Below are 15,372 nucleotides of genomic sequence, written 5' to 3'. Positions count from 1 at the left end.
AGGTTTCTGTAGTATTAATATGGGTCAGATCGTCACCCTGAAACAAATATTGTAAAAGTCACAGACAAATGGAGAACTCACATCTATGATCAGCTCTAATCCTGCCATCTCCACCGTTCTCTTTACACAAGTATAAAACATAAAATAGTGGTGGGTAAAACAAGACTGAACACAAGACCTTCACAGCCGTCTACATATCATAGGAGAGATCTCATGTTACCTTCTCTCCATCTACCTGATGAGCAACATTGGGATCTTCTTGTTTACAGTCCTGTGGAAGAAGAGGACGGGGACATCTCTCTGGTGTTGTCCTCTTACTGGATAGATCTGGAGGAAACACATACAGGGACTGAATTCATGTTTTACATACAGATAATCATAGGCTGTGTGTATTTAGTCCTGTCTATTACCTGGTGATGTGAGGGGCTGGGGAACCTCCATCATGACGTCCTTGTACAGATCTTTGTGTCCTTCTAAATACTCCCACTCCTCCATGGAGAAATAGACGGCGACATCCTGACACCTTATAGGAACCTGACACATACAATGATACCGTCATCTCCCTGATCCCTTCATAGCGATACTGTTTAATGCCCCAGCATTCCCAGCAGTGTCACCTCTCCAGTCAGCAGCTCAACTATCTTATAGGTGAGTTCTAGGATCTTCTGGTCATTGATGTCTTCATGCATCAGGGGAAGAGGTGGAGGCCCCATGATTGTGTTTCCCCATTCCTCAGACACATGGGCATGACGCCGCTCACTAGCGGTCTCCTTCACTACTGTGTAATCCTGTTTATGGAGAGACACATTAATAAACCTCACTACAGACATTTCCAGAGTCCTCACCTCTCCAGTTCTGTCCATCTGTTATTCCCATAGATAAGAATGATGTAATGTGACATCATCAGAATCTCTCACCTCTCCAGTAAGCCGGAAGAGGATCTCTAGGGTGAGGTGTAATATTCTCTGCGCCATCTGGTCTCTGTCCATATCCATCCTTGATGGGTAAATCAGGAAAATTCTCTTATATAGAAGATCTGCACTGAGAGGATCCGATATTGTAGGGATCTGAATGAGAAGATGATGAGCAGATGTAGCATCATAAAAATCCTGTTTAATAATACAATTACTGGAGATAATAAGGTGAAACATATGAAGAAATTTATTATTTTACAGTGTTTAGTTTTTTTCTTTCTTCCTTGGAGTCTGCAGCTGAATATGTTTTCTCATAGACTCATCTTCCATGATGCTAATTCTCCGCTCATTTACCGACACTGGAATCGGTATTAGCAATACTGCAGGAGATATTCATTACACGTAACATGAGAAATAACTACTTCATGATGAGGACGACACGTTCATCGTCTACTACGGCTCTAGAAACATATTTGGCGAGAGTCAATCACTGACTACATCACCATTGGCAGTCTATATGAATGTTTCCCGTCTTCCCCGGACTGTAATCTTATGTCACGTTAGATCTCATGTCTGATTCACACACAGAAGTTTGAGGCATTTCTAAAAGCTTTTTTGTTTGCACAAACACAGCAAACAGAAATGATTTGATACCAAGTAGCGATGAGCGAGCGTGCTTGTCACTGCTCAGTACTCGCCCGAGCATCTCACTGCTCGACATGCTCGGCGAGTATTTCCGGGATGCTCGGGCAGGAGTTCGGGTCCCCACCCTGTATGTTTGGTGCCCTTTAGAGAGCCAATGAACATGCAGGGATTGCTTGCCATGCACTGTAATGCCGTAGACATGTTGGTTGTGTCATTACAGTGATTGGCTGGGCGCATAGCGTCATCAGGTCTATATAAGACCTGGTGGCCCTATGCTCGTCACAGTCTAACCCAGAAACATGCAGAGTAGGGAGAGATGCTGCAGAGCTAGGGAGAGATTTAGAAGGTTTATTAGTTAGGTATTGTAAGATATATATCCATAACTAACAGTCCTTCTGAGGACTAATCCAGTGGTGATAGCAGGAGTTAGGGCAGGCAGAGACTGTGAACACTATACAGCACAATAGTATCCATTGCATGTTTTGTCTGCTTCTGCTGCTGCCTGTTACAGATAGCCTTGGACTAGATATCATGGCTAACTTTTATTTTTGATCTTAATCCTGATTATTTCTTTAAAAAGCAATATGGTTCAAAATGTTTCTGCTCCATTTGCTTATTAGCAGAATACAGCCATATTTTCTTGATTATATTTGCATTACTGTATTGTGGAAGCAGAGAAACTTTTTTCCATGATCAGACGTGATCCCATATGATTGCCATAATAATGCAGAAATTTTTGGGAATGTATCAGATATCACACTACATTTAAAGTATGGCAATTGGAGTTGTGTGTTCAAACCCATTCACAGTTGGTCACAGACAAATACCATACTATTAGGCGACTGCCTGTAACCGTGGCCATCAGACGTGATCCCAAATGACGGCTGTAATAATACAGAAATTTTTGGGAATGTGTCAGATCAGATATCACATATTGCATTTTTAAAGTATGCCAGTTGTGTGTTCAAACCTATTCACAGTTGGTCGCTGACAAATACAATACTATAAGGCGACTGCGTGAAACCATGGCCATCAGACATGATCCCATATGACTGCCATAATAATACAGAAATTTTGGGGGGCGTGTCAAATATTACTCCATTTAAAGTATTGCAGTTGTGGGTTCAAACCTATTCACAGTTAGTCGCTGACAAATAGCATATCTGTGAACAATGTTGTAAGAGTATCACGCCACTTTTACGGACTGACAATGAAAAAAACATACAAAAAACAAGCTAACATGGAAAAAATGTTAAGAAACATTCTTTCCAGAGTAATGACTTGTACATAAGGCCAAAGAAAAAAATAATAAAAAAAAGTTATGGACTGTGGAAGACATTTATGCGACAAGAATGAACACTCATCTGGAGCTAATGATACCACCTAGCACCTGTCACTGTTGTAAATGTATCTAACAGCATTATCGATAGGGAATAGAATAGATTTATATTTTTGGGGGGCATAACCAGCAGCACGCAGTATAAGGCAATAATACCTGGCTGGATCAGTGTAATACGCTATCCATACTGCGATATTTCACCCGTAAACAAATTTCCGATAAGACAGGTAATATTCAATTGTCCTTCCCATTATTAAAGAGCGGGTCTCCGTATATGCAGCAATTGGACGGGCTGGCAAAAATTAGGACGCACTGCAATACGCAATTGAAGAGACGTAAAAAATAAACACAAAAAAATATATATAAATACACAGCAGGATCTTTAGTAATCACATTTCACAGATCCTGCACCTCCTCCTCATCTTGTTCGGCCTCCATCTCCGAAATGATCACATCAGTCACAAGCTGGAAGCACTGCAGCACTGCCTTCGGCAAGCGGCAATAGGCTGTGCTGAAGATAATATGTTTATGCTTAGATGACAATCCACACACCGCTACAGAGTTGTTAAAAGCTGTAACCAAGCAGGCAGATCTGTGGCTCTCACCGCTGAACATATAGTCAGGCATGGTTGTGTGTGACAATGTCCGGAACCTGGTGGTGGAGAAATGACAGCCGGAGTAGATACAGTTTACCTCTATGCCAGTCCTTTCACCGAGCTCAAGAATATGGCTGTGGAAAAATACTCTCACCGAGAAGCAGTGTCAGACTGAAAAACATTGGGCCCACCAGAGGATTTGATTTTGAGGGCCCACCTTTCTCCCCTACTCAAGAGCCCCATAGCAGTTGCGCTATGAACTCTCTTGAAGGAGAAAACAGGGCCCACCAGAGGATTCTCCAGTTCTCTGGTGGGCCTGTCCAACCCTGCCGAGAAGCAGCCCTGGCTAAAAAAAAGTCTGTCGGAAGGTTCCCGGACACTCTATGGCTGCTTTTTTACTGAGGGGGAAACCCATGCAAACACGGGGAGAACATGCAAAAGCCTTGCAGATGTTGTTCTTGGTGGGATTTGAACCCAGGACCCCAGCGCTGCAAGGCTTCAATGCTAACCACTGAGCCACTGTGCTGCCCTCTCTGTTCGCTCTCTGATTTCTAACATGCTGGAGAAACTTGCACCTACTGCCACTCAGTATCTTCAGCTCCTTTGTGAGAAACTAAAGTATTTGGGCAGCCACTCAGTCTACCAAATAAAATTCCTGAGATTGAAATTGTGGATGGCTTCGCTTCTGGTACTGGGGGCAGTGCTAATACCATGACATCGAGCAATAATTCACTGGAAATATTCCAGGCTGGATGGAGCCAAGCTAATTCCCACAAAAAGTACCAGCAGCAAGCTAAGGTGGCCTCTATCATCATGAATAATTTGCTTGTTGACTAGGAGACAGACTACTGCTGCTTTATACCTTGTGAAAATTGTGTTGAAGCTTGATTGACCCAGGGCCCGTAATCCTATGCGTCGGAAAGACATGTTCTGTCTCAGGGTCCGACTGGGTCCCGGCTTCCACAATATTAACGCATTGATGAGTCACAGAGATGTACCGTCCATGGCCACATTCACTTGTCTTCGTGTCAGTGGTTAGGCGGTCTTTCCCACTAACTACACTGGTGAGGGTATGGGTAATGTTCTGGGACCCGTGCTTGTATAAGGCGGGGACGACACCGGGAGAAATAGTTGCGGCTGGGGCCGAGCACCAAGGGCCATCTGCCATGAGGTTGTGGAAAGCTTTCGCCTCCACGAGCCTAAAAGGCAAAATTTCTAATGCAAGCAGTTGAGAAATGTGTGAGTTTAGTATTGTGGCCTGTGGGTTGTTGGCTGTATATTTGCGTTTGCGTTCAAAGAACAGGGGTAGGGACTACTGAACGCTGCACTGTAACAAGGACGTGATTGCTAATGGTTGCAAATGTGCAACGACAGGTGCAAGGTGGGAGGCATTTTCGCCTGCATCGAGGACGGAGGCTTGGCGTGCATGCACAATAGGGGAAGAGGCAGTGGTGTCACCCACAGACACTGTTTCTGGGCCCTGGCATTCGGCCCTTCGACTTCATCGTTCACCGCCTCCTCTTAAACTTCCGCACCCTGGTCCTCCTCCTGACTTTCTGTTCATTGTGTCTAATCATCATCCACCTCTTGCAACAGTAATTGCACTTTCCCACCGTCACCTTTGGGTGATCATGGCTGCTCAAATATTTGGGCATAGCTACATGCGATCTTCTGTTGCCCTGCCCTGCGGCGAGAGGTCCAAATCTATAAATGGAAAAGTGAACAGCTTTTGGGGTAACCCTGGACTCTAATCTCTCCTTCAAACCACATATCCAAGCTCTTTCCACTTCTGAGCGGACCGAGTGAGAGGCCAGAATCTATAAATGGAAAGATGAACAAAACAGCTCCTCGGAGTGTCCAAGTTTGGGATCAGTTGTCTCAGGGCACTCAGAATGGTGGGAGGAAGGAGGATCAGGTTGAGGAATATGCCGACTCCAGGAAAAAAATATCTCCTGGATCCGCACATTCCTCAACCACGAATCTGCAAAAACACTAGTGCATGCCCTCATCATCTCCTACCTTGACTACTGCAACCTTCTGCTCTGTCACCTCCCTTCCAACACTCTCGCCTTCCTCCAATCCATCCTAAACTCTGCTGCCCGACTAATCCACCTGTCCTTCCGCTATTCTCCAGCCTCTCCTCTCTGTCAATCCCTTCACTGGCTCCCCATTGCTCAGAGACTCCAGTTCAAAAGCCTAACCATGGCATACAAAGCCATCCACAACCTCTCTCCTCCATATATCTGTGACCTAGTCTCCCGGTACATACCTGCACTCAACCTCCGATCCTCACAAGATCTCCTTCTCTACTCCCCTCTTATCTCCTCTTCCCACAGTTGCCTACAAGATTTCTCCCGTGTATCCCCCCCTACTCTGGAACTCTCACCTACTGTTGAAACCTTCAAAAGGAAGCTGAAGACCCATCTCTTCCAATAATCGTATAACCTGCAATAATCCTCGCTCCACCAGCTCTATCCTGACCTACTGTATTCTCACCCATCCCTTATAGACTGTTTGTACGCCCTCGTCGGCAGGGTCTTCTCTCCTCTTATACCAGTAGGTGACCTCTTTTCATATGTAAAGCGCCATAGAATAAATGGCGCTATAAAAATAAATAATAATAATTATACTACTTGTACTCTGGGTCAATTGATGGCACTTTCTTGGTGTCTGCCCCTAAATTGATGTGTTTTGGCAGCTTTTGGTGCCGTTTGAAGGTGTTATGTATGCGTTTGGTTTTGCCCCCATTTGAATCCAATGGCCTTTGGCAATTTTTGGTGAATATTCGACAAATACATTGGCGAATATTGCAAAAACGACGAACGTAATCCGAAATGAATATTGAAATATTCTCTAGTCTCTAATCAGAAACACCCTTAAGAAAATTATGTGGGCATGGCATGATGGTCACCCTGGTGATATGGTGGTGGAGGTTGAGGAGAAGGAGGAGGGTGACATAAAACTGAACAATTCCTGAAGGGTATACCCATGTCTGGGTGTGATGGGTTGCATAACAATAGATTCCCTCAAAAAAACCCACTGGATTTGAGTTTATGTTCCTATTCTATCATCCGGTGGTGTTGAGAAGTCTGGCCCAATCCAGCTCTTGTTCATTTTGATAAGAGTCAGCCTGTCAGCATTGTGAGTTGACAGGAGGATATGCCTATTAGTTATATCAGTTATAATCAGTTAGGGGTCGTGACCTCCAAGGTGTAGAGAGACAGTTCATGTCACGTGTCCAGCTTGGATACCCAACAGTTTTAAGGCACAGAGAGGAATCATGGAGGACGCTGGTACAGTTGCCAAGGTAGTCCTTCAGCATCTTTCAAAACTTTTCCCTCCTTGTCAGAGTACCCTGTGTATCAGGGTCTGGGTGCTGGGAGGGTCTGAGAAAACTGTCCCAGACTTTGGCAGCGTTCCCCTGCCTCTGCCGCATCTGGCTTGTGTCTCCCATGCCTGTACTCCTTGGTTGTCCAATGAACTGTCTGTGACCTCTGCTGCCAGCGTTATCAGCTGGGAATTATTTTTTTTATAATTTTTCAACAAGGGCCTGAACTGAATATCTCCAAAAATGAACTCCTTTGGTTTCCTCTCTCTACTAACCTACCTATACCTGACTTTTACAAACCTACCTATATCTAGCTGTTACTAACCTACCTATACCTGACTTTGAAATTACCTTTAGTTGGTGGCATCATAACTCCCACTCTGCACGCCTGCTGTCTTGGAGCCTTATTTGGCACAAAACTTTCCTTTATTCAAGGTGGAAAATCACTCACTCGCTCATGTCACATGCACCTTAAAAACATCTCCAAAATTCGACCTTTTCTCGCCTTTGGTAGTGCAAAAACTCTTACTGTTGCTCTTATTCACTACAGCAACTCTCTTATCAGTTTTCCTCTAAACAAACTGTCTCCTCTCCAATCCCTTCTGAATGCAGCAGCCAGGGTCGTATTTCTATCAAGCCACTTCACCGACACCTCTACCCTGTGCCAGTCATTGCACTGGTTAGGTTACACAATCACTACAGAATACAATACAAACTCATCTATCTCACCCACCAAGCTCTCCACAGTTCTGCACTGCCCTATATCTCATCCCTCATTTCTGTGTGTCACCCCTCCTGTGCTCTCCGTACTGCAACTGATCTAAGACATCCTCCTTAATCAGAACCTCACACCTCCATCTCCAACAGTTCTCTCGTGCTGCGCCAGTCTTCTGTAATGCCCAAAATGCGTACAACGTGAGGGTCACGGTAAAGTCAGAGGAACATAAAGTCGGCCATGTGTGCCAGACTGCTAACAGCCAAGGCTTCCCTGTTCTCTCCAAGAGGACAACTGTCCATGGTTTCTTCCTCCTTCTCATTATCACCCAATCCGCGTTGAGATGAGATGAGGCTGGGCTGAGTAGCATCACCCTGTACAGTTCCTTGCTCCGCCTGCAATGCCTCCTCTTTAATTGAGAGCAGCGAGCGCTTCAGTAGACAGAGAAGGGGGATGGTGACGCTAATTATGGCATCATCGCCGCTCACAAATTTGGTGGAGTCCTCAAAGTTTGGAGGATGTCAGACATCCATGCCCACTCATCAGATCTTATCTGCAGAGGCTGACCTGAATGCCGACGGGCATACTACTACAGGTTGGGCCATTTATATGGATGCACCTAAATTAAATGGGAATGGTTAGTGATATCAACTTCCTGTTTGTGGCACATTAGTATATGAGAGGGGGAAAACTTTTCCAGATGGGTGGTGACCATGTCGACCATTTTGAAGTCGGCCATTTTGGATCCAACTTTATTTTTTTCAATGGGAAGAGGGTCATCTGACACATCACACTTATTGAGAATTTCATAAGAAAAACAATGGTGTGCTTGGTTTTAACTTAACTTTAATCATTCATGAGTTTTTTACAAGTTTATGACCACTTATAAAATGTGTTCAAAGTGCTGCCCATTGTGTTGGGTTGTCAATGCAACCCTCTTGTCCCACTCTTGACACACTGATAGCAACACCGCAGAAGAAATGCTAGCACAGGCTTCCAGTATCCGTTGTTTCAGATGCTGCACATCTCGTATCTTGATGGTATGGTGTGGTATATGGGGTACAAAGATAGTGGGGCCATTCTTCATCAATGTAAACCTCAATGCCACTGGATATCTGAAATTGGTACATGATGATGTGTTGCCCTCTTTATGCACTGAAGATGGCACGTTCCCTGAGTTTTTCCAGCAAGATGGTGCACCACCACATTATGGGTGTCAGGTCCGAGCATTCCTACATGAACAGTTTTCTGGAAAGTGGATTGGTCGTCGTGGGCCAGTTGAATGGCCACCAAGGTCTCCTGATCTGACCCCCTTAGACTATTATCTTTGGGGTCATCTGAAGGCAATTGTCTATGCTGTGAAGATACGAGATGTGCTGCATCTGAAACAACAGATACTGGAAGCCTGTGCTAGCATTTCTTCTGCGGTGTTATTATCAGTGTGTCAAGAGTGGGAGAAGAGGGTTGCATTGACAATCCAACATAATGGGCAGCACTTTTAACACATTTTATAAGTGGTCATAAACTTGCAAAAAACTCATGAAAGAATACAGTTACGTTAAAACCAAGCACACCATTGTTTTTCTTATGCAATTCTCAATAAGTTTGATGTGTCACATGACCCTCTTCACATTGAAAAAAATAAAGTTGGATCCAAAATGGCCGACTTCAAAATGGACACCATGATCACCACCCATCTGGAAAAGTTTTCCCCCACCCATATACTAATGTGCCACAAACAGGAAGTTGATATCACCAACCATTCCCATTTAATTTAGGTGTATCCATATAAATGGCCCACCCTGTAGTTGTCTGTGTAACAGCGCTATTAACACCCCCTTTCCATCTTATTGCAAATTTCTAGTGCAAGTCTAGAAATGTGACAGTTTAGTATTGTGGCCTGTGGCTGGCAGCATATTTGCACTTGCATTCCAAGGACTGGGGTAGGGACAACTGAACGCTGCGCTGGGACAAGGATGTGGATGGTGATGGCTGCAAGTGTGCAACGACAGGTGCAGGGCAAGAGGCATGTTCTCATGCACCATGAACAGGAGAGCGGGGAATGCCAGGCTTCAGGAGCTAATGACAACTTATTCAATATGATGACCTAATGTTATCAAATTCTGTGTCGTACCTCTGGGTTCAAAATGTTCACTATACCCTTTGATAACATCCTTGAGGGGTGTAATTTCCAAAATGGGGTCACTTGTGGGGGGTTTCCACTGTCTAGGCATGTCAGGGGCTCTCGAAATGCAACATGGCGCCCGCTCTCGATTCCAGCCAATTTTGCATTCAAAAAGTCACACAGTGCTCCTTCCCTTCCGAACCCTGCCAAGTGCTCAAGAAGTGCATTTCCCCCACATATGGGGTATTGGCGTACTCAGGAGAAATTGCACAACAGTTTTTGGATCCATTTTCTCCTCTTACCCTTGTGAAAATAAAAAATTTGGGGCTAAAAGATCATTTTTGTGGAAAAACTTAGATTTTTTTATTTTCACGGCTCTAAGTTATAAACTTCTGTGAAACACCTGGGGTTTCAGGGTACTCACCACACATCTAGACAAGATCCTTGAGGGCAATAGTTTCCAAAATGGTGTCTTTTGTGGAGGGTTCCCACTGTTTAGGCACAGCAGGGGCTCTCCAAACACAACATGGCGTCCGCTAATTATTCAAGCAAATTTTACATTCAAAAAGTCAAATGGGGCTCCTTCCCTTCCGAGCCCTGCCATGTGCCCAAACAGTGTTTTTTCCCCACATATGGGGTATCGGAGTACTCAGGAGAAATTGCACAACAGTTTTTGGGATCCATTTTCTCCTCTCACCCTTGTGAAAATAAAAAATTTGGGGCTAAAAGATAATTTTTGTGGAAAAAGTTCGATTTTTTTATTTTCACGGCTCTATGTTATAAACTTCTGTGAAGCACCTGGGGTTTCAGGGTACTCACCACACATCTAGATAAGTTCCTTGAGGGGAATAGTTTTCAAAATGGTGTCTTTTGTGGAGGGTTCCCACTGTTTAGGCACAGCAGGGGCTCTCCAAATGTGACATGGCGTCCACTAATTATTTTAGCAAATTTTACATTCAAAAAGTCAAATGGCGCTCCTTCCCTTCCGAACCCTGCCGTGCGCCCAAACAGTGGTTTTCTCCCACATATGGGGTATCAGTGTGCTCAGGAGAAATTGCACAACAAATTTTGGGGTACATTTTTATCTGTTACTATTGCGAAAATTAAAAAAAATTGGGTCTAAAGTAACATTTTTGTGAAAAAAGTTAAATGTTTATTTTTTTATTCTATATTCAAAAAATTCCTGTGAAGCACCTGAAGGATTAATAAACTTCTTGAATGTTGTTTTGAGCACCTTGAAGGGGTGCAGTTTTTAGATTAGTGTCACTTTTGGGTATTTTCTGTCATAAAGGCCCCTCAAAGTCACTTCAAATGTAATGTGGTCTGTAAAAAATGATTTTGTAAATTTTGTTGCAAAAATAAGAAATCGCTGGTCAACTTTTAACCCTTATAACTTCCTAGCAAAAAAAAAATTTGGTTCCAAAATTGTGCTGATATAAAGTGGACATGTGGGAAATGTTATTTATTTACTATTTTGTGTGATGTATCTCTCTTATTTAAGGGCATGAAAATTAAAATTTTGAAAATTGCGAAAATTTTCACCAAATTTCCGATTTTTTCACAAATAAAAGCAAGTAATATCGAATAAATTTTACCACTATCATGAAGTACAATATATCACGAAAAAAAAAATCTCAGAATCAGTAGGATCCATTGAAGCGTTCCAGAATTATTACCTCACAAAGTGACAGTGGTCAGAACTGTAAAAATTGGTTAAAGGGGTTAATACAGGTAATGAGTGCAGAGTAAGACGTCTTCTTAAAATAAAGCTAACAGGTCTGTGAGAGCCAGAATTCTTGCTGGTTGGTAGGTGATCAAATACTTATTTCATGAAATAAAATGTCACTTAATTATTTAAAAATCATACAATGTGATATTCTGTTTTTTATTTTTAGATTCTTTCACAGTTGAAGTGTACGTACGATAAATATTAGAGATCTCTCCATTCTTTGTAGGTGGGAAAACTCGCAAAATAGTCAGTGTGTCAAATACTTATTTTCCACACTGTATATATATATGTACATTTTGCGTCACTTCTGTCTACAATAGCCCATAGTATATTCCTAAATGGTCAAATTTGACCGTTATTGCATAATTAGAGATACACAAGGATCACCACACTTGTTAATTACAAAATAGTATATGTAGGATATAACTGATGAGACATAATTCTGATATAGAAGCTCACATATGTCGATTAAGTACAACAATATGTGAACCCCATTCACAGGGAACTGAGTAGCAATGGGTAGAGTATACAATCCAAAAATATAATCCAGAATGGGGCTGTATTCACACAAAACAGGCATAGGAAATTTGCTCATTGAGTCCCTTAGGGGCTCTTGAATTCAGTCTAACAATCCACACTTTTCCTTTTTGAGGATACATCTATTGTGATCACCTCCTCTCAAATTGGCCTTAACCACCTCAATGATACAAAAGATGATGTCTCCGGTTTCACCTCGATGTACACTGTTCGTGTGTCTCATTATTGGGCCTCCCAGACATGGCGTATATCACCCAAATGCTCCCCTGCCCTCCTCCTAAACTGCCTCTTGGTCGTGCATACATAATCTAGGGGGCAGGTCTATGTGGCCATATATACAAGTCCTGAGGTTTTACAGTTGGAATAATCCCTCAGAAAAAAGGTTTTACCCATGGAGGAACCCGAGAAAGATTTACATGGTCTCATCCAATTACATGTACAACGTTCTCCACATCTAAAGAAACCACAGATTCTTCTATCTAGCCAAGTCCCCTTGGGTGAAGGTTTTTATAGAAACTATGCACTAAACGTTCCCTAATTGACCGACCCTTTCTGAAAGTTATTGTGGGAGTAGATCACACAGCTCCCCTCTGGTCTGGGTCGGCCACAAGTATATCCCAGTGTTTTCTGAGGATATTAAATAAGTGGTCACTCTGATTGTCATAAGTTCCCATTACTCGTGTTATCCCATCTTTTTCTTGGTCTCTTGGTTAGGTATGAAGGAGTGTCTGTCTCTCCCGTTTTTCTGCAAACGATCGTGCGGAATCCAAAATATACTGTGGGTACCCTTCTTCTCAGAATCTGGTGTTCATGTCTATTGCCTGTATATTAAAATCTGTGACATTAGTACAGTTCCTTCTCAACCAAAAATATTGGCTCTTGGGAATTCCATTTTTTATGGGGATGGGGTGGTGGCTATCCCACTTCAATAGTTTATTACTGCTTGTAGGTTTATGGTAGATGAGTGTCCCTAGGGTCCCATCCAGTTCTATCCACATTAGTACATCCAGGAAAGGCAACTGGTTGTAAGTAACTGCCGATGTAAATCTAAGACCCACTCTATTGATGCTGAGTTTCCTGACAAATTCAAGAACTTGTTCACTCGTCCCTGACCAGATGATAAAAATGTAATTAATATATCTATACTACACCCCAATATATGGATGCCATCACTTACGATCATCCTTGAATATTGTGGTTTCCTCTCATCAGCCCAGGAATAGGTAAGAGTGAATTTTAGAAGATTCTTCATGAAGTCATTATGTCTGCTACACTCTATTGATCTCGATTTCAAGAAGTGTCTTACTCCTCTGATATCATCCTCATGCAGTATATTACTGTACAAAGCCTCGATATCTAGTAATGCCTGCTCTCCTACATGCCTGTATACATGCTCGAGGGTATACATGTGGGGGAGCAGGAAGAGGGAAAACCAACTCCAGAGGGATTATTCCAACTGCAGGACCTCAGGCGCTACTGGGAGAACACTATACTGTGTGTGTGGGGATGGCGGTACTGGGGGTCTATTATAGTGTGTGGGGGCATTATACATCCTGCATAAGGGGCATAATGGGGGCATTACACTGTGGGGGCAACATACATACCGCACAACAGACATAATAGGGGCATTACACTGTGTGGGGGCATCATGCATACTGCATAAGGGGCATAATGGGGGCATTACACTGTGTGGGGCATCATACATCCTGCATAAGGGGCATAATGGGGGGATTACACTGTGTAGAGGCATCATACATCCTGTATAAGGGGCAAATAAGGGCATTACACTGTGTGGGGGCATCATACATCCTGTATAAGGGGCATAATGGGGCATTACACTGTGGGGCCAGTAAAGGGGCCCTGTACTATGAGAACAATATGTTTCCTCCCTTCCTGTCTCCATAGTTGGGTCGTATGTATATATTACAGGAAACAGAACAAAAACCTTATGATTCTTATAAAGGGGCAACACAAGACCCCAAAAGAGTCTCCGTGCTGAAGGGGTTAATGCCCCCTGCGCCCAGTAATGGGGGGTCTCCACATACCTCCACCTGCAGAGCCGCCACCACATATATGGCTGCTCTGTGCGCACAGGAGCTGTGATGAGGTCACAGGAGGGGAGGAGTCAGGGGTCACATGATCAGGGGCCTCAGTGGATGCAGGACTCTGCAGTGCTGGTTGTCATGGTGCTGGATGAAGTTGTCTATTGGCGGTAGAGATAGATAGATAACGTGTCTCTCCAAAACCAGGATTACACAGTAGTGAAGAAGACCTCTAGTGAGCGCTGTCAGGACCCTGTGTCTGAGGGATGGGGAAGACCCCTCAGCCCAATCACGGGGCCTCCACCTCACCCCCTGATACATGAGGACATCAATGACCAGAAGATCCTAGAACTCACCTACAAGATGATTGAGCTGCTGACTGGAGCGGTGACACTGCTGGGACATTATACAGTAACGCTATGATGAATGACTTACTATGACAAAGCAATCTGATCGAAACAGATGCAATATGAATCTCAGTATATGGAGCTTCGAACAAGCCAGGATGCATTGAGGTAGAAGCTGTTGTAGCGCTTAACCTCTGTTTGCGACTTCCATACATTGGCAAGAAACACAGCAGAAATTGAGTCCTTTTTCGGCAACAGGGTAATTGGCAATCACAGTATCTGGATCTAGCACCACCAGACTCCTTTTGGGGTATGCTCAAAGGAAGTTTATCAGAACTAGCCTTGCACTTCGGAAGATTTGAAGGAAAATATCCAACGTGAAATTACTGCTATACCCCCGATATGCTTGCCGATGCCTTCAGGAACATGGAACGCAACTTTGAAATGTGTCTGGCAGAAAACGGGTATCACTTCCAGCATGGCAAGTGATGCAATCGATTATACATACGTCATGGTATGGAGCATATTTTTTTTTATTCAGATTATTTCATCCTAATGGGAATTACAACAGAATATATTGTTCTACATATTTTCAAAAGTTGTCAGTTCCATTTATGAAATGAGCCATTTGTTAATGATTTTGACCTCCTGAATTCAATCTCACAATGAGAATTTTAGTTGTCTCTTGTTTCTATGATATCAAAGAGTTTTCCTTTTACTGCTACATATAATTAATGCATAAAAGTTTCAGTACTTTGAAACATTATTATTTTTGCAAATATAAAAATGCAGAATATTTTGCTATGCCAATCTTCTGATATTTATGTAGAGGAAACAGCAACAATTCAAATAACTAAAACCTGTCTACACACTATTGCGAATTATTGACAGTTACAGAAATTGGACTACAACATTTGCTCCTCATTCAGTGACCACTCTTTCTTGCTTGTCTCTTGTACTCCTACACTGGATCATCTCTTACAATTGTATTACAGTAATGTTTAAGCATTGATGGCTTTCATTTTTCTTCATATCTTTTCTCCATAGCCGCAATA

At 43.1% G+C, this 15,372-nt stretch overlaps 1 protein-coding gene across 1 annotated transcript; it reads right to left on the bottom strand.

Moving 5' to 3' along the window:
• Positions 1-211: 211 nt before the first annotated feature.
• On the bottom strand, positions 212-13,111 carry LOC141270830 (gastrula zinc finger protein XlCGF66.1-like). Its single transcript, XM_073680931.1, has 5 exons — positions 13,106-13,111; positions 918-1,067; positions 618-788; positions 411-534; positions 212-327 (listed from the first exon to the last, which is right to left on the bottom strand). Exons 1-5 carry the CDS (start codon positions 13,109-13,111, stop codon positions 212-214), a joined length of 567 nt encoding a protein of 188 aa, XP_073537032.1.
• Positions 13,112-15,372: the final 2,261 nt, after the last annotated feature.

The sequence above is a fragment of the Phyllobates terribilis genome, unplaced genomic scaffold, assembly GCF_046119375.1.
Source record: "Phyllobates terribilis strain yellow unplaced genomic scaffold, ASM4611937v1 Scaffold_5__5_contigs__length_657084704, whole genome shotgun sequence".
Lineage (NCBI taxonomy): Eukaryota > Metazoa > Chordata > Amphibia > Anura > Dendrobatidae > Phyllobates > Phyllobates terribilis.
Note: the sequence above shows the minus strand (reverse complement) of the source record. Positions and strands in the feature narration are given on the sequence as shown.

What these genes read in the sequence shown, in the direction of transcription:
- LOC141270830 (XM_073680931.1), bottom strand. An exon ending in TTGAGCTGCTGACTGGAGAG is followed by an intron (nt 535 to 617) that starts GTGACACTGCTG and finishes TGTATGTGTCAG; the next exon opens with GTTCCTATAAGGTGTCAGGA. An exon ending in CCAGCCCCTCACATCACCAG is followed by an intron (nt 328 to 410) that starts GTAATAGACAGG and finishes TGTTTCCTCCAG; the next exon opens with ATCTATCCAGTAAGAGGACA.